The sequence below is a fragment of the Syngnathus acus genome, chromosome 5, assembly GCF_901709675.1.
Source record: "Syngnathus acus chromosome 5, fSynAcu1.2, whole genome shotgun sequence".
NCBI lineage: Eukaryota > Metazoa > Chordata > Actinopteri > Syngnathiformes > Syngnathidae > Syngnathus > Syngnathus acus.
Genome location: NC_051091.1, coordinates 5,034,225 through 5,058,528, shown reverse-complemented (window position 1 = coordinate 5,058,528; position 24,304 = coordinate 5,034,225). Strand labels below are relative to the sequence as shown.

The 24,304-nt window shown below is 43.4% G+C and overlaps 1 protein-coding gene across 4 annotated transcripts in view; it reads left to right on the top strand.

Moving 5' to 3' along the window:
• Positions 1–24,304, top strand: part of kif21b (kinesin family member 21B) — a 38,786-nt gene that overhangs the window by 2,714 nt on the left and 11,768 nt on the right. For 2 of the 4 annotated variants that reach the window (XM_037251512.1, XM_037251510.1), the window contains exons 2-27: positions 9,674–9,896; positions 10,311–10,493; positions 11,545–11,694; positions 12,429–12,566; positions 13,007–13,189; positions 13,368–13,483; positions 13,621–13,816; positions 14,345–14,534; positions 14,617–14,680; positions 16,978–17,208; positions 17,751–17,874; positions 17,949–18,081; positions 18,190–18,378; positions 18,449–18,648; positions 18,718–18,825; positions 19,034–19,350; positions 19,421–19,604; positions 19,687–19,890; positions 20,032–20,133; positions 20,669–20,834; positions 20,914–20,974; positions 21,052–21,100; positions 21,541–21,791; positions 21,987–22,055; positions 22,133–22,243; positions 23,858–23,896. In XM_037251512.1, the coding sequence (XP_037107407.1) occupies positions 9,674–9,896; positions 10,311–10,493; positions 11,545–11,694; positions 12,429–12,566; positions 13,007–13,189; positions 13,368–13,483; positions 13,621–13,816; positions 14,345–14,534; positions 14,617–14,680; positions 16,978–17,208; positions 17,751–17,874; positions 17,949–18,081; positions 18,190–18,378; positions 18,449–18,648; positions 18,718–18,825; positions 19,034–19,350; positions 19,421–19,604; positions 19,687–19,890; positions 20,032–20,133; positions 20,669–20,834; positions 20,914–20,974; positions 21,052–21,100; positions 21,541–21,791; positions 21,987–22,055; positions 22,133–22,243; positions 23,858–23,896 (3,981 nt within the window). The remainder of the gene's footprint in view (positions 1–9,673; positions 9,897–10,310; positions 10,494–11,544; positions 11,695–12,428; positions 12,567–13,006; positions 13,190–13,367; positions 13,484–13,620; positions 13,817–14,344; positions 14,535–14,616; positions 14,681–16,977; positions 17,209–17,750; positions 17,875–17,948; positions 18,082–18,189; positions 18,379–18,448; positions 18,649–18,717; positions 18,826–19,033; positions 19,351–19,420; positions 19,605–19,686; positions 19,891–20,031; positions 20,134–20,668; positions 20,835–20,913; positions 20,975–21,051; positions 21,101–21,540; positions 21,792–21,986; positions 22,056–22,132; positions 22,244–23,857; positions 23,897–24,304) is intronic. The other 2 variants (XM_037251513.1, XM_037251511.1) reach the window with 1 other exon arrangement.

Sequence of the window (24,304 nt, the reverse complement as noted above, 5' to 3'; positions counted from 1 at the left end):
CAATAAAATGAATTTGACATTTTCCCGCCCATCGTGAGACCCCAAATTGAAAGTTTACTGCGAGCTCCTCAGTCTGCCCTTGTAAATGTCAGTAATTTACTTTCTGTAACACGGCAAGAGCCGTGCGCACATTTCCTGCGTAATCCTGTTTTCTCTTTCACGGCAACTCTGCCAAGTCGTCGTCTGAGAGCGGCAAGTCACTCTCGCCAAAGTGCTAAGTCAGCATGCACGGCCGACCATAAATAGACACAAAGACCAATCTGTTTAGCCCTTTTGCGGTCTTTGACCTTGTGATGGCTGATAGATGTTCTCACCTTAACAGCCTTTTCCTCGAGGATCTTCTCCCGCTCTAATTTAAGCTCTGTGACCCGGGGACTCGCCAAGTTTGTCTCATGAATACGGCAAGGAAGCGTGGATATAAAGGCATCAACTCAGCAAAACGAATAAAGGCGTCACTTGTATGTGCCTGAAACCTATGACTTGTTTTTGAAAAAATAAAACCGCATGCTGGCTGATGTTGATAGTTTGTTTCTATGGAGAAATTCGTCACAAAATGATAAGGTGAGCCCCCCCCCTCCCAATTGACACACAAAGACTTTGGGTGCTTCGAAAAAAGTTTTGTTGTCGGACGTGTGTCCTGTGTAGGCTACCAGTCTCTCCTGTTTCCTGTGAGCGTTCATACGCTGCCACACGGGCTCTGTCTCCCAAGGGGCGGCCTTTTTTTGGCGTAGGTGGGAAATATCGTGCCAGGTGGTGCATATTTGTTTGGTGTTCATGCGGGTCAGCGCGGCATGAGACATTTCTGGCACTCGCTCTCAACATTCATGGCCCTTGTAGCACAAGTACTGCAGATTTGCTGCGAGTGGAGAAGAGTGAGAGCCTTTGTTCACCTGCAAACACTGAACAATGGGAAATTTATTAGGAGAGTGTATGGAAAAGCAGTTAGTTAAAACTTATCCTCAACTACTTACATTGTGTTGCAATTTCGACGTAAGGTCCGACACAAAAAATCTCTGATGGGGGAGGGGTACGAGCAGGAAACATGACATGGAGCACAGCCGTGCGGGTTTTCGACTACTGCGCATCACTTCCTCTTCACCCTCATGATCATATGCTCCCTTTTTGTTGTTGTTATCCCGGGTGAATGTTTATAATGGTTAGAGTGAAAACTAAAAAAAATCCAAACATTTGATGGTGCAAGCCCCAAACAACGAAATCTTGTCATCGTTTCAGTCAAGCTTGGACTGATTAATTAAGCAGCATCTTTTTTTTTTTTTCATTTATTGTGGCAACGCTGGGATTGATAATAATACAAACATTGAGCATGAAGGAGTGTCTGGGGTTAAAGAGTTGAAGGTGCTGTGTACTTCACCTGCTTGGAAACAGCTGACTGCTGTGTTACGGAGCTTTGCAAGCACACGCTCTGTCTGATTGAGGTCGCGACCAATCTACAAAGGCGTTGCCAAGCTGCAACAAACTTAGAACTCAATAACATTTCTTATGTGCATTTATATGAAATGGATATGAAGTTTCATTTTGGTTGGTTGTAGTATATATGCTGCTTCAAAATGAGATGTGGCATTTTGGCACACGGATGAACAGCCCTCTTACGGTTTGCTGCTGTTGCAGAATAATTTCCTGTCAAGCCACTGGAGAACTATTCGTACTTCCTGTTCAACGGCTGCTTCTGATGATTCATCTTAGTCAAAATATGAATTCAAGTCTTCTGGAAAAAAAGTTTCTTGAACACTTTTATCTCGTAGCAAGAAGTTTGAATGTTCTCACTGCATTTAATCTCTCTTGCAAAAAAAAAAAAACCCGAAGCAAACGTGCTCATTAGGTTAATTGAAGTGGAACATTGACTGTCTCCATGTGTCAACCTCATGATTAAGTGGTGACCTGACCACAATGTACTTCCCCTCCCTATGAGCTTATAGTAAAGAATGATGAATGGATAACTAAGACTTTAATGAACTTCTTGTCTCTAAAATGAATTACTCCGATAATTTACTGTTTATGTTACTGAAGCAAGGAAGGGTCATTATTTCTTTATCAAAGTAAAGTTAAACCTGTTCAAATCAGAATTTGATCAAATTATTCATCAACTGCACGCCTCAAAAGTCACTCGGAACTTTATTATTCCGTCTGAATTGATCACGCAGGACCTCGACAAATCTCTTCACAGTTCAAATTTAATCGGATCACAATGTTAAGAATTTTAAAGCGTGAGCTCACAGCGCAGTAATAATTTCAATGAATTACTTGTTTCTCAAAAAAGTGGTAATTTTTTTTTTTAGTCACAACAAGAACATGACATCCTTATTTTTTCCTTTAATCAAACCCGTCACCTCAACCAGGGAGTAGAGTTTAAACTTAATGCAAAAGCTGTAAAGTCATTTCGTCATTTTGTGTTTGCATGTTTGTGTGTGTGTGTGTTTTAAGAGCGAGATAGTGGGCATAGCATAGAGCCTTTAAACAGTGCACCCGGGTGAGTGTATCCAGAGGATGCTGTGTGAATGACTCTGATGTTGGTGCGGGTCTTTGTGCTCTGTGCTGAGTTTGCACACACTTGCCAATAAAGTCAGAGGAAGTCAGAGGGTGGGTTGGTGAAGCAGAGGGTGTGTGTGTGTGTGGGGGGGGGGGGGTATGGTTGTAAAATAAAAAGAAATGCTGTGAAAAGGGGCTGCTGTAAACATGCAAAATAGCATGCAACGAGCGTGCGTCCGCATATGTGAGCATGAGTGTTGTTATTAAAAGGAGCATCGTGTGTATGAATAATTTGGGACAGCTGCACGTGTTTGCCGTGTTCCCATACATGTCAGAATTTGGGCCAGATTGTGTCCAATGCAATATTGTTCATGCTTCAGTGGAGCAGCCGTCAGAATCTGCTGTAATACAAAGAGGTGGGATGTGCATGTGTTTCAATAAAGGGATAAAGTTTAGCATTTTGGTGGGATTAACGTCAGCCGGGGTTAGGTGTTACATTGTGATTAAACTTCTGCTAAAGTGGTCTGCAAAAGTTGTGCACAAGTGCGTGTGTGTGTGGGGGCCGGCCAGCTGGCCAATAAGCACCTACAATGCTAAGTAGCTTAATCGCTGCTGTCTAAGAGCTTGTTTTGTTGTGAACACAGATAAAAGAGGTACACTTGGAAACATTACCAAGACATGAATTGAAATGAAAGATGCTCGTTTTTAATTTGGGGTCAAGTCCGATGGAGGGGAAAAGCATGCAGTTAGTCTGAAACATTAAGATGGGACATTACTCATTGAATTTTCAACATCTATAATATTGTACTCAATTCAAACACAAATGAGCAAATGATGTAAATAAATAATCTTGGCCACTTTGATTTTTATTTCAAATTGTTCACCGACTGCTGCGATCGCTCCGTTTGAAGTGTTTTGATGTTGTTAGGCATCTCATGACTTTTTGAAGGAAAATGAATCGAATATTGTTCAATTTAGCAGATAACATAACACATTTTATTCTCAACAGCTTGTGTCATGGTTATTTATGATAATAAAGATGCGCGTTTGCATCCCAGACAGCTAAATTAGTTTCACGCACCCATAAATAAACTGGCTTTGGATGACAGTATGAATTGTGGGACCGATCTCGCTTCGCTTATACAATATCAACGTCTTGTCCGAAGTTTGGTGTCACAATGAAGTGCTTCTTAGAACAAAATGGTTTTGTCCCCTGGGCAGGGGAACAATTTTTACATGAAAGATTATTTGTCCAGCCTTGTGAGCCTCTTCAAAGGGTGTCTTTGTACCACTTGATGGAATCTGCTCAACTTCTTTTGCATCAGTCATGAGGCCTAGCATGTTTCCAGCCTTTTGTTTGCTGCCCTTTATAAGCTGCAGTGTATTTTGTCTCATCTTTGGAGAACATTTTCTTTGGCCTTTGGGAGATTATCCAAAAGGTATCTCCCCCACTTCTTCAGTGTCTTCAACAACACGTATTATTTATTAATCACCTACTGTAAATAAAAACAAAAGACTTCATCCCATCCAAAATACGGTGAACGTGTTAAACCCGCACCTCTCTAACCTTGCCAAGGCCATCTGTTGTGAAAACGAAGGAAAGCATGCTAATTTGAATTTTTCTTGTCCCCCCCCTCCCCTCCTCCCGCGGGGGAGCAGACGAGACTGACGGTGAGCGGAAATGAGGGGGATTGACCCAGAATCGGCTCAGATGATGCGCACTGATGTGCCCGTGTAACAATGAGCCATGTTCATCCAGCTGATTGACAGCAACCATAGTTTGACAGCAGGGACCAGTTTGTGACACCATTATTTTAATTTTTTTATGCCAGTTTCATAAATAGTTCAAAATGATTTTCCCCGGGATACATTGGATTGGTTGTCACATTTTATTGTTTACAAACAAGCAACTCGGGTTGCACTCACTATTGTCCTGCGCGTTATTATCAAAAATAGGTTATTTGAAACCCTTCCCCTCAGATCGCCTTCTTGCACGTTCGAGCGTTCATGTCCTCAATGTTGTCACGCGACAGGGACAGCTCTCCGCTCTTTTAATTACACCGACAGTTGAAAGAAATGTGCCACGTGGTACATGAAAACATTAAGCCCTTAAACTTATTAACTTGACAGACTGTGTCTTTCCAAAGTAAATTGACTGAAGGAGATGGTGGGCAAATGTAGTCGACCTAGACAATGTAGGGCAACCCCGGCCCCGAAGTCTGGCTGGGTTAAGAAAAGGCTCGCGTTGATGTCGATGAACCACTTCGCCCGTTTGTACTCCAGCAAGCGACACTTCATGCCAACACAAGCAGTCAAATCAATGAGCACAGAGAATGTGAGTGCCGCAATCTCTTATCGCTTGTTGCCGATGGGCAACAATGCCTGACGGCTGCATGGCTGCCCGTCTGGAAGGTTAGCATCATTGATAGCTTGCAAAAAGTGTGCCACATTGAGGTAATAAAAGTTTGAGATCAATTCTCTCTCATGGCCGTATTAGTACCGTAATTTTCGGACTATAAGTCGCGGTTTTTTTCATAGTTTGGGTGGGGGGGCGACTTATACTCAGGAGCGATTTATATACATATATATGTTTTTTTTCACTTTTTTGGGCATTTTATGGCTGGTGCGACTTATACTCCGGTGCGACTTATAGTCCGAAAATTACGGTATATCATTTTGTATCATTGAAGGTATACTGCATATAAACCTAAACAAATATGCTTTTTATTTTATTTTCCATAAAGCCCAAGTAATCTCAGATTATTCATTATATTATACTTTATTTATTTATTTGTGTTTTAAATATTTTTTTATGCTTGTAGTGTAAGTTTCTTTGTATTTCAACGAGTGTGTCTCTCATACGCACAACACGGCGAGCTGTCAGTGAAGATTATACCGTGTCTAAACAGACGCAAAGACAGATAGAAAGTCAATTAAAGGTGGGAGGCAGTTGATAGGTTTACGTTCTCGCTCACGGGAGACCGATGATCCGGGGGAAATCGATGCAGGACTGATGAAATGGGCAGAAGGACAGGAAAAGGTTTACCGGTACTTACAAATCACAGAGGTGCCTTTCGTGTGCAATCCTTAATTAAGGAAAGTAGTAACCAGACGCGTTGAGGGTAAATTCAATCTTGATGCACAAGAGACTTCATTTCTAAAAGAAATTAGGATAAAGTATTTGATTGAATCTGTTTGGTGGCCAATTTCGTTATTTAAAAAAAAAAAAAAAAAATCATCCTCTCTTGTTGAGAATTTGCTTTGGAGACGGGTCAGTTTTATTTGAAACCTTTCCGTAATTCCTTTTGGCAAATGTATTTCCCCTCCAGTTTTGACCTCACTTGTGAGCTTCTTGCCACTGTACTGCACCTCAGGGGCTCTCCAGTTTCATCCCTCAGTCATCAATATGCCCTCAGCATCAACAACCCCAAAGAGATGAATGGTTTTCTGCATTGTTAATTCTTTTTCATTTTTGTTGCTAATGATTTCTGTCTGCACTTGTCTTCTGGGCAGGACTTTATTTTCCGATTGACGACATTCACTATTTTGGAAACAACGCTAATGGGAGTAGAGCAAGTTGAAGCTAAATTGTGGGCGGTTGGAAACCAAAGCAATGGGCTGACTTCAGGCAATGATGTGTTTGATGTGTTTACTGCTCCGGATGAACAAGCAAAGGATAAATCAGAGTGCCGTAGCTTTAATATTTAGAGCTGTCACAGCTGTCATCTTGCGTTTTGCTTGGGAAAATAAATATGCAGATTCGCATCAGGAGCGAGAGTGTTGCTCGACTGCATTCGGCCCTCTCAATACATCCACGTGAACTTAAGATAATGTGTGAAGTATAAACACCAACAAACTACTGCCAATACGTGTTACTAAAAACTTACTGGTTAAATTCTTTAAAATGTGATCAAACACTGACATCAGGACTGTGTGTAAAAATAAAACAAATCAAGTCCACACAGTAAAATGCGGGCGCTTATCATCGGACATGGCCGTATCATCATTATGGCCGTAGTTGTGGAAATTCTGCATGATTTCTTAACTGTCAGTCCAAAAAAAAAAATGTTTCTCTGAGGCGCTCCTATTCAGTGTGAATTTTTGGAGGGTGTTATCTGAGACAAATCAATGTTTTCATTCTTTACCTGCAGTCTGAGCCTAATCTCCTTTTTTTTTTGCTCCTCCTTTTTTGTTTGCGCAGTGATTTCATCGCTCGCCAAATGTCGGCTTTTCGCCTTCTAAGAAAATGATCTCTGATGGTTTGGATGAAAGAAAGCAAGCCAGCGTGATCGAAACTGAGGCAGCGAGAAACAGACCACTTTGGCCTCTGCTGTTATCTGAAACAACAGAAATGGAACTGGTCCCGTCCTGTTTCTGGCAACATGTGAAGGGAAGACACGACCGGATGAATAAAATCACAGCACCAGAATAGAACTTTGTCAAGAATAACATTTACAAAGACGGAGCAAACGAAGAAAGGAAATGATGCCAGTAGAGCTGAATGGAATTATTTACGTGAGCGTGTTTGTGGGTCTTATTTTCAGATAAATGGGCCGAGTGTTGTATGAAGCAGTAGCAGGCTTCCTGTGCCCGCCGTGCCAGCTGACAAACAACAGAGCCCCCGAAACACTCCCAGCTCAAGCGAATACGATTAACTCAGCCTCTGTGCGCTCGTTTGTTGGTCTTTACTAAATTATGTCCATTCGGGGGGGGGGGGGGGGGGGGGAGCTCTTTGGTTAGAGCCACTCTGCTTGTTTGAAGGTTGAATGGATGTCAAGTTACATAGTCAACACAGCAGGCTGATATTGGTGTGCTGGGATTATTGGTGAGCAACTTGGAGTCTGCTGAGGATTACAGCATAATTGGATAGGTTGTCATTTGTGCACCACTATTGTATTTTAGGAGGTGTGGGGGTGTAACGCAAATACAATGTGAGCACTGATATGGTCAATAACACATTAGCAGTCCCTGAGCGACTTGTGTCGTTCCCAAGGCAACCGGACCCTCCTGGACCAGCCCAGCCCAGCTGAAGGGGAGATGTGGAGTCAAGGCACCATTAGCATTTTGCTTTATGTGTTTGTGGTCAGTGTAATGTTTTGGGGGCATCAATTACTAAAATAATATTTTTTTTTATTACTTGATGTGTTTTTATTAAACCAGCATACTAAAATGAATGATCTCACTTGATAATACAGTTCATCGCACGCTTTGGCCTCATAACTTGCTGAATTCCATTCTGAATGAAAACGGAACTTTAGAATAGATTCAAGAATGTTTGTGAACTCGACACTCCCATCTGGCATCTTTGACTTTCACTTCTGTCAAGGTTTGAAGAGGCACAATTAGGGCTTACGGCTGTGGCTGTTTGTTAGTTTGTTTGCCTTTTTCAGGCTAATCCTAATTAGCACTATTGGGTTTGATAATTAGTCTAATAAGGGAATTCCCTTAGAGCTTGTGTATAATGAGTTTCCGAGCGTAGGTGTGTGTGTGTGTTCAGCCTTGAGGATGTGTAATCCGTTATCGCCAAAAATGAGATAACTAGCACTGTGAAAAATCCACAATCCGCTTCAAATGTTTTTTTTTGACAGCCTTGATCTCTTTCACACTTTTAATTGCGAGGTCTCGGGTTATATTTCTTGTTGCTAAAATGTCCTTTGGAGTGATTGCGTGTGTGTGTGAGACTAAAGTCAACGCGAGTGTGAGACATTTGCTCTTCCAATCAATGTTATGGATCCCGTCCTTTGTCGCTCCAGCTGAGGCTTGTGGGAGTTTGTGAAATGAGTATAAATAGCTGCTCCATTCTTCTTCCAGGAGACACGCTGACTTTCATCTGTGTGTGTGTGGCAGTTAGACATGCTTGTCTTCGTGTAGAGCTCGCTGAGAGACTCTCAAATTCAGTTTGAGCTCCATCCCAAGTACTTAAAACTATAGGGCACTTTCATTATGTAATTACAAACTAAAAGGAGTCTAGGAAAATGCCAAGCTGTTTTTTTTTTTTTTTTAAATGAGAATGCAAACTAATTATCCTAATGGGCAAACCGCTGATGAGAGCAAAAATGCGGCGATGCGGCACGAAGCCTGACAGTCATTGTTTTAAAAGTCATCACTCGTACTGATATTTGTCAAATAAATAAATATGTGAGCAACTAACCCTAACCCTGTCACAGTCCCTTTCTGCCAATAATAAGCTTGAATATCTCTCAAATGGGATGTGCAGTTCCATTTCTATGAACCTCGGTGTCAAGGTTGTCTGAAGGTGGTCCTGAATTTGATCATTTTGTATTCTCAGTCGTGTCTGAAGAGTTGAGGGATTAGTGGGGACTGTTAGCAGTGTGTGTGGCTCAAACTGTACTTGAGCCAGACATGTGATGTTTTATTTTTATGCATTCTGGATACACTTTTTCTTCCTGCATGTGTCCTTGTGTGTGTGTGTGTGTGTGTGTGTGTGTGTGTGTGTGTGTGTGTGTGTTTGCGGTTTGGTCCCAGTGAGAGAGCCAGTTGATTTGCATCCCCTTCAGATCGATCTTGGGTTTAGCATGTTGCCTGCTTCCTAAAGTGATTACCTCTCCACACAAGTAGACCAATATGACCGCATGATCGTGCGACAGGTCATATGTTTAAATTAATGTACACCGCAATGACAGAGTGTTTTCCTTTGCAGGAAGTTAACTTCCACGCTCATAAATTGAACTCGTGCTGCTCCATTCCGATACAAATTAGTTCGAGTGCTCCCTTTTAGGCAAATGGCAGCACTGCTATATATATATCTATATCACCATATTGCAGCGGTCTTGCTCATTCCGTAGGCAAATATATAAAATGAGCAATGTTTTAATGACTTTGCAACAAAGGTTTGGTTTCATTTAGCAGGTTGTGGTTATGTCTTCGTGTCCCCACGCAAGCTGTCAGGAATTTGCCTCTTAATCCTTAGGACTCAATCATAAGCCTGAAAGGTATTTCTGTGAAAGGCAGAATAACATCACACATGGATATCAACATAATCGACATAGACAATGAACAAAAACAAAATGACTGAGGCAAATACAAGACGTGTTTGGAGAACTAGTTTGTATGGCCGATGTTTGATATTATGATTTCGGCATGCTTTGAAGCAGTTTTTATATCACATCCATTCCAAGCAAATCATATTTGGGTTATTCAATGCACCTTTTCTGTCATCTCTTAGGATACGTCCTCAGATGGCCAAGGAGAAGATCGAAGGTTGCCACGTGTGTACGTTGGTCACACCCGGCGAGCCGCAAGTGCTCCTGGGGAAAGACAAGGCTTTCACCTACGATTTTGTTTTCGACATCGACTCGGAACAGCAGAGCATCTACCAAGCGTGCGTGCACAAGCTCATCGAGGGCTGCTTCGAGGGTTACAACGCCACCGTCTTTGCTTACGGCCAGGTAGGTTGCAGAGATCTCGGCCGTCACTAAAGGTCCTGCCAAGCAAAATGTGCGTGACAACACACCGTCTCCTTCCCACCTGTACTGTCAGATTGTGATCGGATCACCCGGTATGCGTGTTAATCCAAAAAGGGTTTATGTTTGGGATTATTTGGGGTTTTAATTTTCTGTTTGTGCAGGTGCTGTTTGCTTGTACGTCCACGGTTGTTAAACATACCGGAGGCATTTTGCTGTCTTTCCACTTCAATATGCTTACAAAGGCTTTCGGGAGAAATTTCACAGTTTACCACGTTGACAATCATTGCTCGAGATTTTATTGAGGGTCGAGTGGTTGAAAGAAGCGATATTTTGTAAGACTGTAGGCTGTGCTATATTTGAACGCTAAATACCAGAGTTTGTCTGTGCTTCATTCAGACGGGCTCTGGGAAGACCTACACCATGGGGACCGGTTTCGACGTGAGTCTGGCCATGTCGGAGCAGGGCATCATCCCACGAGCGGTTCACCACCTCTTTGAAGGGATCCAGAGCAGGAAGGAGAAAGCCAAAGAAGCTGGCACCCAGCCCCCCGAATTTAAAGTCAGCGCCCAGTTTCTTGAGGTACGTGATGCAGAGGGAATTGAACGAACACGGGCCCGTGTGAGTGGAAAGGGGGGGGGGGGGGGGGTGGGCTTATTAACTCTAACCAGATGGGAGTAAAAGGGGAAACGGGGGAATCAGACCCTCTTCCACAAACAGGAAGCGACAAGCCGATGACAGATGGGCAGGAGTGTCTTCTGTGCTTTGTCCCAATGAATGTTGACCATTATGACTGACATTAGTCTTCATCACCGTGGGCTGCAAGATGGATAAGAGCAAGGGATGAGTGGGCAAAGTGGGAAGCATATCTGCAAGCAACGAGATAAAAAGACAGCTAAGCTTTCTGCTGGATGTTTTCGCTTCTTCCGAATGTCAGTGGAAGTGCGTGCGTGTGGGTGATTTGATTATGCTTAAAAATAATTATATTACTGCGCTCAGTAATGTAGCTTGGTTGTTGGTAATGTCTGTTTTTGCTGTTGCTCTCTGGTGGTGGTCTTTCTGTAGCTTCACAGGTCAAAAGGTTATCGCTGTTGATGTTAAACATATGTGTGTGTGTGTGTTTGTGTGTTTTTGGTAGAAGTTGGGAGAAGCTGAGCTTTCAGCTTACTTCTGTGACCCTTGGCCTCATTGGCCTCAGTCATCACTCATGTGATCCATTACTGCAAATGGGCTGTTTAAATGTGGTTAGGTTTGTTTTGATAAGGACGATCAGGAAACAATAAAAAAATAGGTCAAATTCTTTTTTTAAATTCACATTTCTAGATCACAACATACAATGAAAATGACTATGTATAAATCTGTGCTCCGGGGACATTGTCTTATGTCAATATGTTTAGAAAAAGTATGGAAGTAATTGTAAATAATAATTCTTATACAAGCATGTCCGTATTTTAAATAATTCAACATCAAATCTCAAAGGTATTCACATTCAAATGTACAAGAGCAATGTATAAAAAAAAAATTAAAAAAAAGAATCTACGGGTTTGGGTTTGTGACGACAGAATCTAATGTAACATTGTTGATTTGATGACTTAAGTACTGCTATTTAAATTCAATTCTGGATTCATTTTAGCTTTACAATGAAGAGATCCTGGATTTATTTGACGCCACGAGGGATCCAGAGAGTCGGACCCGGAAGTCCACCATAAAAATCCACGAGGATTCTAGTGGTAGTATCTACACCACCGGGGTCACTTCCAGACTCGTCCAGTCTGAGGAGGAGGTCAGTGCATGTTTTTCAATACATTGGCTCGTACATTATGTACACATCCAAAAAAACGTGCTGGAAAGAATATTGTGGCCAACGTTTTATTGATGCTGTCAGAGAGGCTTTAATTCTGAAAAAAAATATTATCGTTGGAGTTTGCAGTGTTATAGTACATTCCATCAAACTGACATTTGTGTTCTTCAAGTTCCTGTTACCTTGTTTGGCTATGCGAGAGGGGCATTCAAATCGGAACATTATTATGCATGCTGTTCAATGAATTCCTCTCACAGCGTCCATCAAAACAGGAATTTGCAAAGTTTTGACGGCTTTCTCTTTGGATGTTTGATTGGCATATTTTCTAAATGGTATCAGTGTGTCGAAGTTTAGTTGAGTTTTTGGCACCCATCTTGCATGGGATGGCAGAGATCCACAGAAGCTCCCAAAAGTCAACAACTGTCTGCTGTCAAAAATGACAATGAGGGTCGAGCTTAACAAAGGAGATCCTGCTCCTGCGAGCTGCTTTTCAGCTTCACTGATTTTGATTGATTTTGTGGCGAGTGATTTGTTTTCGTTACTTTAGTGAGCATGTCAAGACTTGTATTTTGTGTTATGCGTGTAAAATTCGAAACAGCTGAAATGTTCCTGCATCTGGACGGAGTGACGAAATCGTTGCAGTGAGGACAAATTGCACTAGGTTGCCTTGTTTTCATTTCAAATGTAAAAGCCATCTTGTGTGCGTGTGTGTGTAGTTGCTGCAGTGTCTGAAACTGGGCGCGCTGTCCCGCACCACCGCCAGCACACAGATGAACGCTCAAAGCTCCCGCTCACACGCCATCTTCACCATCTACCTCTGTCAGATGAGAGTCTGCCAGCAGCCCTTAGAATTGGTGAGCCCTGCTGCAGGGTGAATGGATTGCCGGAAAAATGAACACAAAAAGACACGACGTGAGAGGGAGATTCATTGGGAGTCTTATCAGAATTTCATTCTAATCTGCTTTTACATTCAAATCTGTCAGTAGGCAGAGGAAGGAGGATTAGGATTAATCAGAGGATAGAAAAGGCAGGTAAGGGTAGGAAAGTAGAAATAGGGTAAAAAGAAAAAAAATTGTAACTTGAATTTGATATTAAATGTATTTCGGTAACACCGCACAAAAAGTTTGTACAGTGTCAAATATATTATAAAACTCAACTGTTTATTTATATCATAATATGTCAATGTAAAGTACGAAATTAAGTATACAGCCACTGTATATGTTTATGCAAATAGCTTCTGCAAAAGATGTTTGAAGCACCATATGGTCAGTTTCCTGTCCAACCTCCTTGCTAGTCAAACGGAGACGGGGGGACCAAGGAATTAAATGGTGTGGACTCCAATGCCATCGAGCAGCCTGAGTTTGAAGCGCTGATGGCCAAGTTCCATTTTGTGGACCTGGCTGGTTCGGAGAGGCTCAAACGCACTGGAGCTACAGGAGAGCGAGCCCGGGAGGGAATCTCCATTAACTGTGGACTGGTGAGGCACAAACAAAGTGTGTGTGTGTCTGTCTGTCTGTAAACACATTTTGTTCATTTGATCTTAGCTCGTTATAGCATGTTTATTGTGTGTGTGCGTGCGCGTTCACCGACTGTAAACACATTTTGTTCATTTGATCTTGGCATGTTGTAGCATGTTTATTGTGTGTGTGTTGTAGTTGGCCCTGGGAAATGTCATCAGTGCTTTAGGAGACCAGACCAAGAAAGGGGGTCACGTCCCCTATCGAGACTCCAAACTCACTCGCCTGCTACAAGACTCACTAGGAGGCAACAGGTACATGACGGTCATCATAATTTTGTTAAACTATAAACTTCACGGCAAAGTCAAGTGTAAACATACCTCTTAACCATGAACACAAATGTATCCTACCGTCGGACTCCGATATAGATATATGAAATGATTCTCTCCAGCCGCACCGTGATGATCGCCTGCGTCAGTCCGTCCGACCGCGACTTCATGGAGACCCTGAACACCCTCAAGTATGCCAACCGAGCGCGCAACATCAAGAACAAAGTGGTAGTGAACCAAGACAAGACCAGCCAGCAAATCAGCGCCCTGCGTGCCGAGATTGCTCGCCTCCAGATGGAGCTGATGGAGTACAAGGCGGTGCGTGCTCGGAGATCGAATAGGAAACGGTGGCACACACACACGTTTTGATGAGAATGGATGATAATAGGTGGAACTGAGATGAGGAAAGTGTTAGATATAGGAAAGCATAGTCCTCCGTCTAACTGATGCCAAATTTACAGCAGCGGAAACCTAACCACTGCAGCGGAAGTATTTATGCTCTCCACTTTTTGACCTCTGGCTTGTCCACCTACAATGTGACTAAGTGAGCTGTCGCGGGTACTGGAGCGTGGTGAATGTGACTCGGCCTGGATACGGTTATAAGAACTGCGAGTAACACACACGGCCGTCTGCCACCAGACGTAATGATGTTTGCGTGCTGTGTCCGGATTAGACAGGGACTCTCTGTTCATAGATTATGCAAGAGAGTTTTCTAGTGTTTATCATTCAGGGTCTGACAATGACAACTCCAAGAGCCCAACGCTGAGCAATCTGCCGGGCAGTCCTAATGTTGATCAGCACCAAATGATGTTTTTATTGGATGTCGGTCCTCATCTTGGCATGCAGGGGAAGCGCGTGGCATGCGAGGACGGTTCGGAGGGTTACAGCGACCTGTACCAGGAGAACGCCATGCTCCAAAGAGAGAACGACACACTGCGCCTCAGGGTGAAGGCCATGCAGGAGACCATCGACCACCTCAACACCCGAGTCACACATCTGCTGGCCAACGAGGTCAGCGTGCTGCTCTCCAAGTCAAGTATGTGTACTCCTCTTAAACTTGTATAGTAAATGCGGCACATTTTCTTTTAGTCTTTGATTCCATCTGACTTGACCTCTAGGTGAGGGCAACCAGGAGATTGGGGCTCTAATTCAGACCTACATTCGTGAAGTTGAAGAACTCAGGTAAGATGTTTTTTTACTCTTACACCACATATCAGTCATTTGCTGAGAATGTCAAGTCAAGCCAAATTTATTGATATAGTCCTAAATCACAATGAAGTCTCAAAGGGCTTCACATGTGCAAAAATTGACAAATATACTCAACATCCCCTGATCTTAAACTCCCAGGAGGGCAAGGAAAAACTCAAAAAACCCCTACTGGGGGAAAAAATGAGAAACCTTGAGAAGAGACCACAGATGGGAGGATGCCCCTTCCAGGATGACCAGGCTGCAATGGATGCAGAGAGGGCACATAGAACACATAATGTAAAACAATCCAAAGAAAAAGTGGATGTCCAATTCAAAATAAAGAGCTGCAGGAAGGTGCCCTCAATTGTCCTGGCAGTGTCTTCGAGGGTGGTAATCCGCGCTCATCCCGATTGGTCGACAAGAAATCCAGACAGCTGTTATCAGTTTGGGTGTCATCCAGCCGGGGAGGGGGGGAGGAGGACAGCGAACACAAACTCCAGCCGAATCGGCCACCACAGGTTAATTAATGGCCAAAGCATAAAAATGTGTCTTTAATCGTGTCTTAAATGTTTCTACTGAGGTAGCAGTTCTGATATCTATCGGTAGGGCATTCCAAAGCTCTCGACCCTGCGGATTTGTTTTTGGCCCTCGGGGTCACTAAAAGTCTAGCGTTTTGCGAGCGAAGGTTAGGGTTCTATTTATTTGTCCAATTACTTTTGAGCCTCTGAAATAAGGAGTGTTTGTATACAAATAGCTACAATTCCTATATGTTTAATTACATATTTATGTTCTACACCTTGAATTAAACCTTAAAGTCTGCACTTCAATTCCGTTGTAGTTGTTTCATTTCAAATTCAATGTGTTGGCATGCAATGCCTAAAAAATATGAAGATTGTGTCAATCTTTTTGGACCTAACTGTATAATTGGGTGTTATCCGCATAACATTGAAAATTAATTATTACGTATTATGTCCCCAAGCGGGATCATATAAATACTAAATAGTATGGGTCCGAGTACCGATCCCTGCGGGACACCACACGTAACGTTTGTGAGCTCAAAGGTCATGTTGCCATGGACCACGCGGTGAGTCCTGTCAGACTAGCGAAGTGCTTACCCTGAAATACCAACGCAGGTTTTAAGGTGTTCTTATAAAATATTGAAATCTACGTACAGTGCTGAAGGCGGCACTAAGATTGAATGATAATAGTTATCAGGAGATCATTGGTCACTTTAGCAAGTGTTGTCTCAGTGGAGTGGTTTGCTCCAAAACCAGACTGAAACGATTCAAATCGATTGTTAGCGACCATGTAATCATTAAACTGCTGCGCTACTACTTTTTCAAATTTTTTTTGCTATAAACAGGAGATTTGAAACCGGCCTATGATTACTGAGACGGTCCGGGTCGAGGGTTGGTCGCTTAAGTAGGGGTTTAATAAGAGCGGTTTTAAAGGCTGTTGGCACGATACCAGAGGAGACAGAGAGATTAATTATATTTAAGACGGACAGTCCGAAAATCTGAAATAACTCTTTAACGAGTTTGGCTGGAAGCGGGTTGAGTAAACACGTTTGTTTAGCCGCACTAATCGTTTGTGTAAGCCTTTCAAGGGACACGCTTTTAAAATTTGAGAGAGATATCGCATGATCTGTCAGCTCCCGTAATCGGTGGTCTTGACTGAGTGATTGGAACGATCACCGTGATCTCATCCCTAATCGTTGACAGAGAGGTGAAATTTCAAATTTTATTAGGTAGTGATCGGACATAACAGTAGTGTATGGCAGTACTGTTATATTTGAGGTTGCCAATGCTCGGGATAATACCAGATCTAAAGTATTTCCATTTTTATCCGCTGTTGCCTGTATTGCTTGCGTAAAACCGAACGTTTCAATCATTGTCTGAAACGCCACAGTAAGTGGCTCTGACAGTAAATTTATATGGATATTAAAATCACCCATAATTATTATATTATCCGCATTTGTCACTACAGGTCAGCCACAAATTCAGAAAATTCCTCCAGGAAACCAGAGTAAGCTCCGGGTGGACGGTAGATAACAGCGAGATAAAACGATGGCAAGGCTGTGGATCGAACAACGAGAACTTCAAAAGTTTTAAATTTGTTAATCGAACGAGGGCTAAGGCTAAGATCGGAATTGGAGATAAGGGCTACACCCCACCCTTTTTACAAGGACGCGCAACATGCGAGCTCACAAAATTTGGATGCGAGGCCTCATAAAGCGGCAGCAATTTATTAGGTTTTAACAAAGTCACAACTCAACTGTCTTTTTCACTTAGATCCAAGCTGCTGGAGAGCGAGGCCATGAACGAATCATTGCGACGTCAAGCCGCTCGGCCCTCCTCTCGAGCGACCTGCGCTTCCTCCTCTCTGAGCCCGGCCCCTGGACACCCCCCTGGCTCTTCCCCCTCGACCATGTCCATGGAGGCCGAAATGACGGACGTGTTGCGCAGGGCCAAGCTGGACATCGAAAAGCTGAAGAAGAAGGAGAGGAGGCAGAGGAGGATGAGGTGAGGAAATAATCGCCTCGTATTCGTTTCTTTTGAAACTCTGCCCTTGCCATTGAGGTTCCATGTAGGTCACTGAATGGAATTGGGATGTAGCCAGGAGTAAAACTAGCTTTGGCTCATTCAGCTGGCCACTAGGTCGTGAGAGAGTAGAGTGCACAGTCCAAACGGCTAATTGGGATTTAATGGGACGTAGGTGGGAATGTTAAGATGGGGCGTTTGATAAGATGCATGCTCGTAAAACCCAGAGCAAAGGGGAGGGTAAATGTGCTCATAAAATCTACAGAGCTAAAAGCAAAAGTGATGGCGAATGAGTCTGGTTTTTATGTTGAGCACATCACTTAAGAACTTTTTTGGAGCACTAATGGAGAGGGTTAGATTGCGCTCAAAATGGATCAATATTATTTTGCCTTTTTTTGCATACCACTAATCAATGAATCCATACATTCTATATGATATGTTATACACAAACAACCATTTACAGTCACATTCACAGCTATGGACTAATACGTTTTATCTTTATTTTTTTTTTAACTGTCCTTCAGTCCAGAGTTGGAGAAAGGGTTGAAAAAACGCGTTAAGTTACACAACCACGAGAACGGCGACAACGGCCAAAATGGACAAAACGGACTGAACGGAGAGATCGATTCGGATGACAATCACACAGAGGTAACGTCAAAGTTTCATTCATAACAAAGACGAAAGGAAGAGCTTCCGCCTGATATCTCGATCTTTCTGGGCAGGACATCATGTCGACGTTGCAGGAAGAAAGTGGTTGCGATGAAGAGGAGGAGGAGGAGGAAGGAAGGGAGGAAGATGATGAGTTTGATAGCGATGAGAGCCTGGTGGACTCGGACTCAGATTCTGATGAGAAAGGTGTGCTTCTTTGACTTTGGACACTAATACGAAAAAAAATATTGAATGTGTAGCGATGTATTGCCGTGTCTTAAGTTCTGTCCTTTTTGATTGTCTCTCCACTCTCAGCCAACTTTCAGGCCGACCTTGCTGACCTGACCTGCGAGATCGAGATCAAGCAGAAGTTAATAGACGAGCTGGAGAACAGCCAGAGGAGGTTGCTGATGCTGAAGCTCCAGTATGAGGAGAAGCTCATTCTGCTGCAGAACAAGATCCGAGACACCCAGCTGGAGAGGGACCGCGTGCTTCAAAACCTCAGTGAGTCTACTCACTTGGATTTTTTTTTTTAAGGTCATTCATTCATTTACTTTATGACTGGGCTCCACAGTGTCCATGGAAAACTACACGGAGGAGAAGGCTAACCGCATAAAGCAGGAGTATGAGAAACGTCTTAAGGAGATGAACCGAGACCTTTTGAAGCTCCAAGCTGCACAGAAGGAACACGCGCGTTTGCTTAAAAACCAAGGCAGGTACGAGCGGGAGCTGAAAAAACTCCAAACGGAGGTCAATGAGATGAAGAAAGCCAAGGTGAGAGAACGAGAACACAGACTGGAGAGATGAAGATCGGCGCCACCTCACCTATCTCATCTGTTCTAGGTGGCGGTGATGAAGCAGATGAAGGACGAGCAGCAGAGAAGGAGGCTGGTGGAAGCCAAGAGGAACCGAGAGATTGCCCAGCTCAAGAAGGAGCAGCGAAGACAAGAGGTCAGTCCGGTTTAGGTCTACGACTGGGCGATATGGACACATTTTGTTGCTTGTCTTTGCTATGTCTCATGGAATGAGGATGGGGGGGGGCTATTTCAAAAGTCAACCACCAGGGGGACGCAATTGTAATCCCATTTTGCAAATGTAACTCAATGTAGTCATCCTTCGTGTCATATTTTCAATTTATTCTCCCTTTCATACTCATTAGTTTCAAATCCGGGCCCTGGAGTCCCAGAAGCGACAACAGGAGCTGGTCCTGCGCAGGAAAACACAGGAGGTGACCGCCCTGCGTAGGTTGGCCAAGCCCATGTCAGACCGCGTAGCTGGACGCGTGGCCCGCTGGAATCAGACCGCCCCGGTTACCGACTCTGGCGCAGAGTTGTCCGCCAGTACGACGGCAAGCAGCTCCGAACCCGAGAGCGGAAAGACTGTGAGTGGGTTAGTGCGACAGTGGAACAACAAAAACAATGGCTATGGATACCTGGGAGAGAGCGAGGGGAGCATGGATGGAACGCGGGTCATCGGGTAAGATGGCCTCAGTCATGCGATGGACGCTGTGTATGCCGTGTCCTAATCTTTCACTTACCTTCTACAGCAGCCGGAAGAAGCTGCAGCGGAAGCCGGCGGGCGTCGGCACCAACGCAACGGCGGGCCGATCCGTAGCCTTTTCCAAGTTGGCCCGTCAAAAGTGGCAAACTCTGGAACGGCGCATTATGGACATCGTCATGCAGAGAATGACAATTGCCAATGTAGAAGCTGACATGAATCGACTCATCAAGGTTTGGGAGGCACTGATCTATGGCATATACACAATTTCCTATTCCAGATGTAAAACTCTTCCAATTTGTTTCCCTGAGTCAGAAACGAGAGGAGCTGACGGCCCAGCAGGAGGCGCTCTCGCACAAGCGAACGGTACTAATGGCCGAAGGGGAGGGTCCAGAAGCAGAGGACCGGCTCCTTTTGGAGATCGGCGAGGATCTCGAGGTTCTGAACGCTAACATCGATTACATAAATGACAGTCTGTCCGACTGCCAGGCGACTATTGTGCAGATAGAAGAATCAAAGGTACGGAAGACACAAATTGACACGCTAGGACAAAAACCCGTACTCAATAAATGACTGTTAGTTAAATGAACAATTATATGAATCATTTTAAAGAGAAATTGTTAAAAATAATAATTTTAATAGAATGCCAATTTGTTACAGGATGAGTTGGACTCAGTGGATACATCAGTGGTAATCAGCTCATGTTCTCTGGCTGAAGCGCGCCACCTGCTGGACCATTTTCTCAAGGCCTCCATTGACAAGGTCTGTCAGTATAAACAAGAACCACTAAAAAGGGTATTCTGGTCAAGTCATGTGCTTCGTCTTTGATATTCTTTATATTTTATTAGCGATATGGAAAATAGGATTGATGGATTATTATCTAAAAAAAAACCTCAGCCACCATCTATTTCAGGTATATTTCAATGGGGATTCTTTTTGGGGGAAGTTGTATTCACTTTTCCCTCCAACTTTAAATGACCCTGTAACTTGTGGTAAAAAATAAAATCCTCAAACTTCTTCCATCCCCTCGAGCATCTGTATGTGGAACAGCTTGTCCCCAATGCTTTGACCAAGAAAAAAAAGTTTTGTTTTCAACATTGTAACTCTGGACTGTTGAGGGTATAAATGCATTCTGTCTCATGTATACATCAACCAAACAGATTTTCTACCGACACCATTCCAACACATTTGTACGTTTTGCAAATGACAACATTGTGAGCATTCCGTCCTTTCTGTTGTGTAAACATGAGGCTGGCACTCATCAGCACAGTCACACTTGTGTTTTTGTGCGTGTTAGAGCTTGCAAGTGGCACAGAAGGAGGCTCAGATCCGACTACTGGAAGGTCAGCTGAGACAGACCGATGTGATCGGTTCATCCCAAAATCACATGATCCTCGATGCTCTGCGGGAAAAAGCTGAATGCATCCCTGAACTGCAGGCTCTCCTTCTCAATGTACAGCAGGGTGAGCACAAATGGTTGAATAAGTGAATTTTGATTGGGCCCAATGTGTTTTACCGACTGAGATGTCAACTCACTTTCAGAGAACGGTTACGCCAGCACAGATGAGGAACCTTCTGAGTTCAGTCAAGCCTCAGACAACAGGTGAAATTTCATCTTCCTGCCATTTTAGTCATTGGAATGATTTTTTTTTTACCTGAGCTCCCCTTTTTCTTCTCCAGTGTCTCTTTACTGAAAGAATCCAACAGCCAAGAAGACCTCAAAATAAAGGTAAAGCATCTTATTTGCTCTCAGCATTCATTTATTATTTATTGCGTGCAACTCACTTGTTTTAACCCATGTCACGTCTAGCCTTAATTACGGACAGATTAAATCAGAATATTTACTTCCAATGACGTATATATGTCCTTTTATTAACCACATGGTGGCAGTATAAGCAAGCAATTACAAGTTGCCTCTCCAGCTTTGATGTTGAGTGTGAAATAATTTATCATTTGACACAGTTCCGATGTACTCTCCGGTTACAGAGTGTCCTCCATCTTTTAATGCCCCCACCCCCCATTTTCATTTTGACCAGTTATTGTGTTGTGTTCCTGCTCATCTCCTTGCTGCTTGGCTTCAGTTTAATTATATTTTGCATTTCCATTTGATTCCGTTATTACGCAGATTTTTACTCTGCCTATTTCTCTGGGCTTCCACCTCCCACGCAGGCGGAACCTCGTCTGTCAGCTCAGATGAAGGCGGTGTCGGCCGAGTATCTGGGTCCCGCCCTGGAGCATTTGTCAAGCTGCAAGCAGGCGCAAATCACAAAGTCTTTGGCCTCGCTGACCGACATCCAGGAGGACGGTCTGAGCACGGTCAAGGCGAGCCTGGGCCTTGGTCTCAGCCTCTCTCTGCGGGACCCCTACCACAAGGACAGAGTGTCACGCACCATCAGCTTGCCTATCAGAGGACACACCTTGTAAGCTGAAAAATGCTCATTCAGTACAATTTGACTAAGTCAAGTAGGATGTGAGCATTTGCATTTTGAAAATGAGTCAGCCAGTTGTTTTAGTGTCAGTAACACTGCTAATTGCTTTACGGGCATAATACTTGTAATTAGTGTGTTTAGCATTTGTATACTCCCTTGAGCACTGTTTGTTTTTGTGTGTGTCAGTCCCAGGCAGTCACGAGGCTACGACACCTCTCCCATCACCAGAAGGAAATCTTATGACCGTTCATACAGGTGATAATCACCTTTGTCGTGATGTCATTCATTGTTCTGCTTTTCACTCACACTTGTTTTTATGGATTTTATCTCAGGCCCACTGATGGCTATACACCACCTTCCTCCCCTCCTCTGAGGGCCAGGAATGACCGCAACGTGTTCTCGAGGCTCACCAGCAACCAAAGTCAAGGTTCTGCATTGGACAAGTGAGTACAATAAAATGCTGTTCTTTTTTTTTTTTTTCCTTTTACATGCTCTTACGCCCAGGAAGAGTTATTTTTATGTCTTCTCGTTGGTTTACTGGTCCCGTAGAGTGGTTGAAGGTCAGGTCTTTGGCAAAGAAAAGGCCTTAATCTGTGCTTTTGTGGAGCTTAAGTGTGTGCAATTTCCACTGAGTTTATCCACACATTCATTCCATCATGGACCCTAGAACACTTCAAGTGGCATTAATACCATTCTCGTGGGAACCACTGGTGCTAGCAGTTCTGTTTTATATGACCAAGAGACACTGATGTGGATAATAGGTGATAGAAAGAATTTTTATGACACTATCACTTTTTTAATGTTTGGCAGGGAATCCATGCAAAATAATAATGAGGACACACATCAGTTGTTTACGTTCCGGTTTGTTTTGTGTTCATTCATCTGGAAGGCTGAAATCTTTACGCCCACAGTGAAGAAAAAAAATGGTGTCGTATGCCCTCTTCGCCCTCCCATCTCCTCCCCCATCGATACACAAGAGAAAAAACAACCTCCAGTAGCAAAGTGTAGCCCAACAATATTGAGTGGCAACCAAGGTGGTGTAGAGATGGTGAAAAAAACGATTCTGACAAATGTCAGCTGTTATTTCAGGCCGCTTTTGCCCATTCTTTGTATTTATTTTTCATAGCTGTATTTTGCCTCATTCGCTGAGATGTTTTCTTTTTCATACTATGGATGTTTTTATGCTCACCTCTGATGTTTCTTTCTGGTATGAAGGAGGCGTAGGTCAATGCATTGCTTTTCCATGCAGCTTCTTGTCAGTTGTAGCCATTTTGAATGGACTCAGCTCAACAATGTGGGGAGGTTGTTGAATCTCTGCATAGTCTTCATGAGCGCTTCACCTGAGACTTAAACTCAACCCTCAACTTTATTCCATATTCTTTATTCCAGACTGAGATGTAGAGATGAGGGGAGTGGTCAGTATGAATTCCCTCAATGGCTGTTTGCTTAGCAGGATGGAAAACTGCCATAAGCACAAAATAATGATTACTGTAGCATCTACAGTATGTCACAGTGTTATAACCCTTCAAACAACTTTGATTTGAACACAAACGGTCCCGCAATACATGTAGACTGACAATATCGCAGTTCTCACGTGCATGTATAGTGGAATTTGCTTTTAATTTTCATTTCTTCAAGCATTTTACATTTTGTGAATGTCAGAGGGCTCGGTTTATATTTCAATGTCGTCTTTTGTCACCTCCTAATAATCTGAACTCACTGATGGTTGAACTCTTGTTTACAACATAGTGCATACCGATTAATTCCCCCAAATTTGACATTGAGGTCTTTTTTTTTTTCATTCTGTGAGTAACCTGTCAGCTAAAACAGCGTGGCGACTCCCAAACATGACATCTTTCTTCAGTCAAGCATAGAGCTCATTCGGTGTTTAGTGATCACAGAAAAAGCTTTTATGCGCTGATCTACATCCAGAGCTTTTCCCGAGTCCCTCCTCCTTCGTAAACTCATTGCCAGTAACCCATCCTTAGCGTGATTAACCTTTCCTTTCCTCTCCTTGACACCCCACCCTACCCTGCGTCTTCCTCTTCTGCCTCCAGGTCGGATGACAGCGATTCGTCGCTCTCCGAGGTGCTCAGGTAGACCAACTGTGTCTTTTCCTTCTCTGTCTGTGTCTTCTGCCATTTGCTTGTTAAGCCACCATGACACCACCACGGTTCCCGTGGTCGTCTGTGGCCGCCTCTTCACCACCTGTCCCTCCTCCATTCACTTTCCTCTCCACCCGCATGTGATTGTGCTTCCTTTGTGGTGATGCTAGTACACGCAAAACCTGAATGGCCCTCAGGCTATTAATGGACTTTTCACAAAAAAAATTGCTTGTGCAAATATGATTTTATACCACAATCTTATAAAAAAGTCTTTCTCATGTTGCCAGTATTGTAGACAGCTCCAGTTTACTTGTGAATCTAATGAGGAGAAGCAATGTGGAAATTAGATGGGTGGTACCCGAGTCAAACTGTCATCATTATAAAACTTTTGGAAGTAAC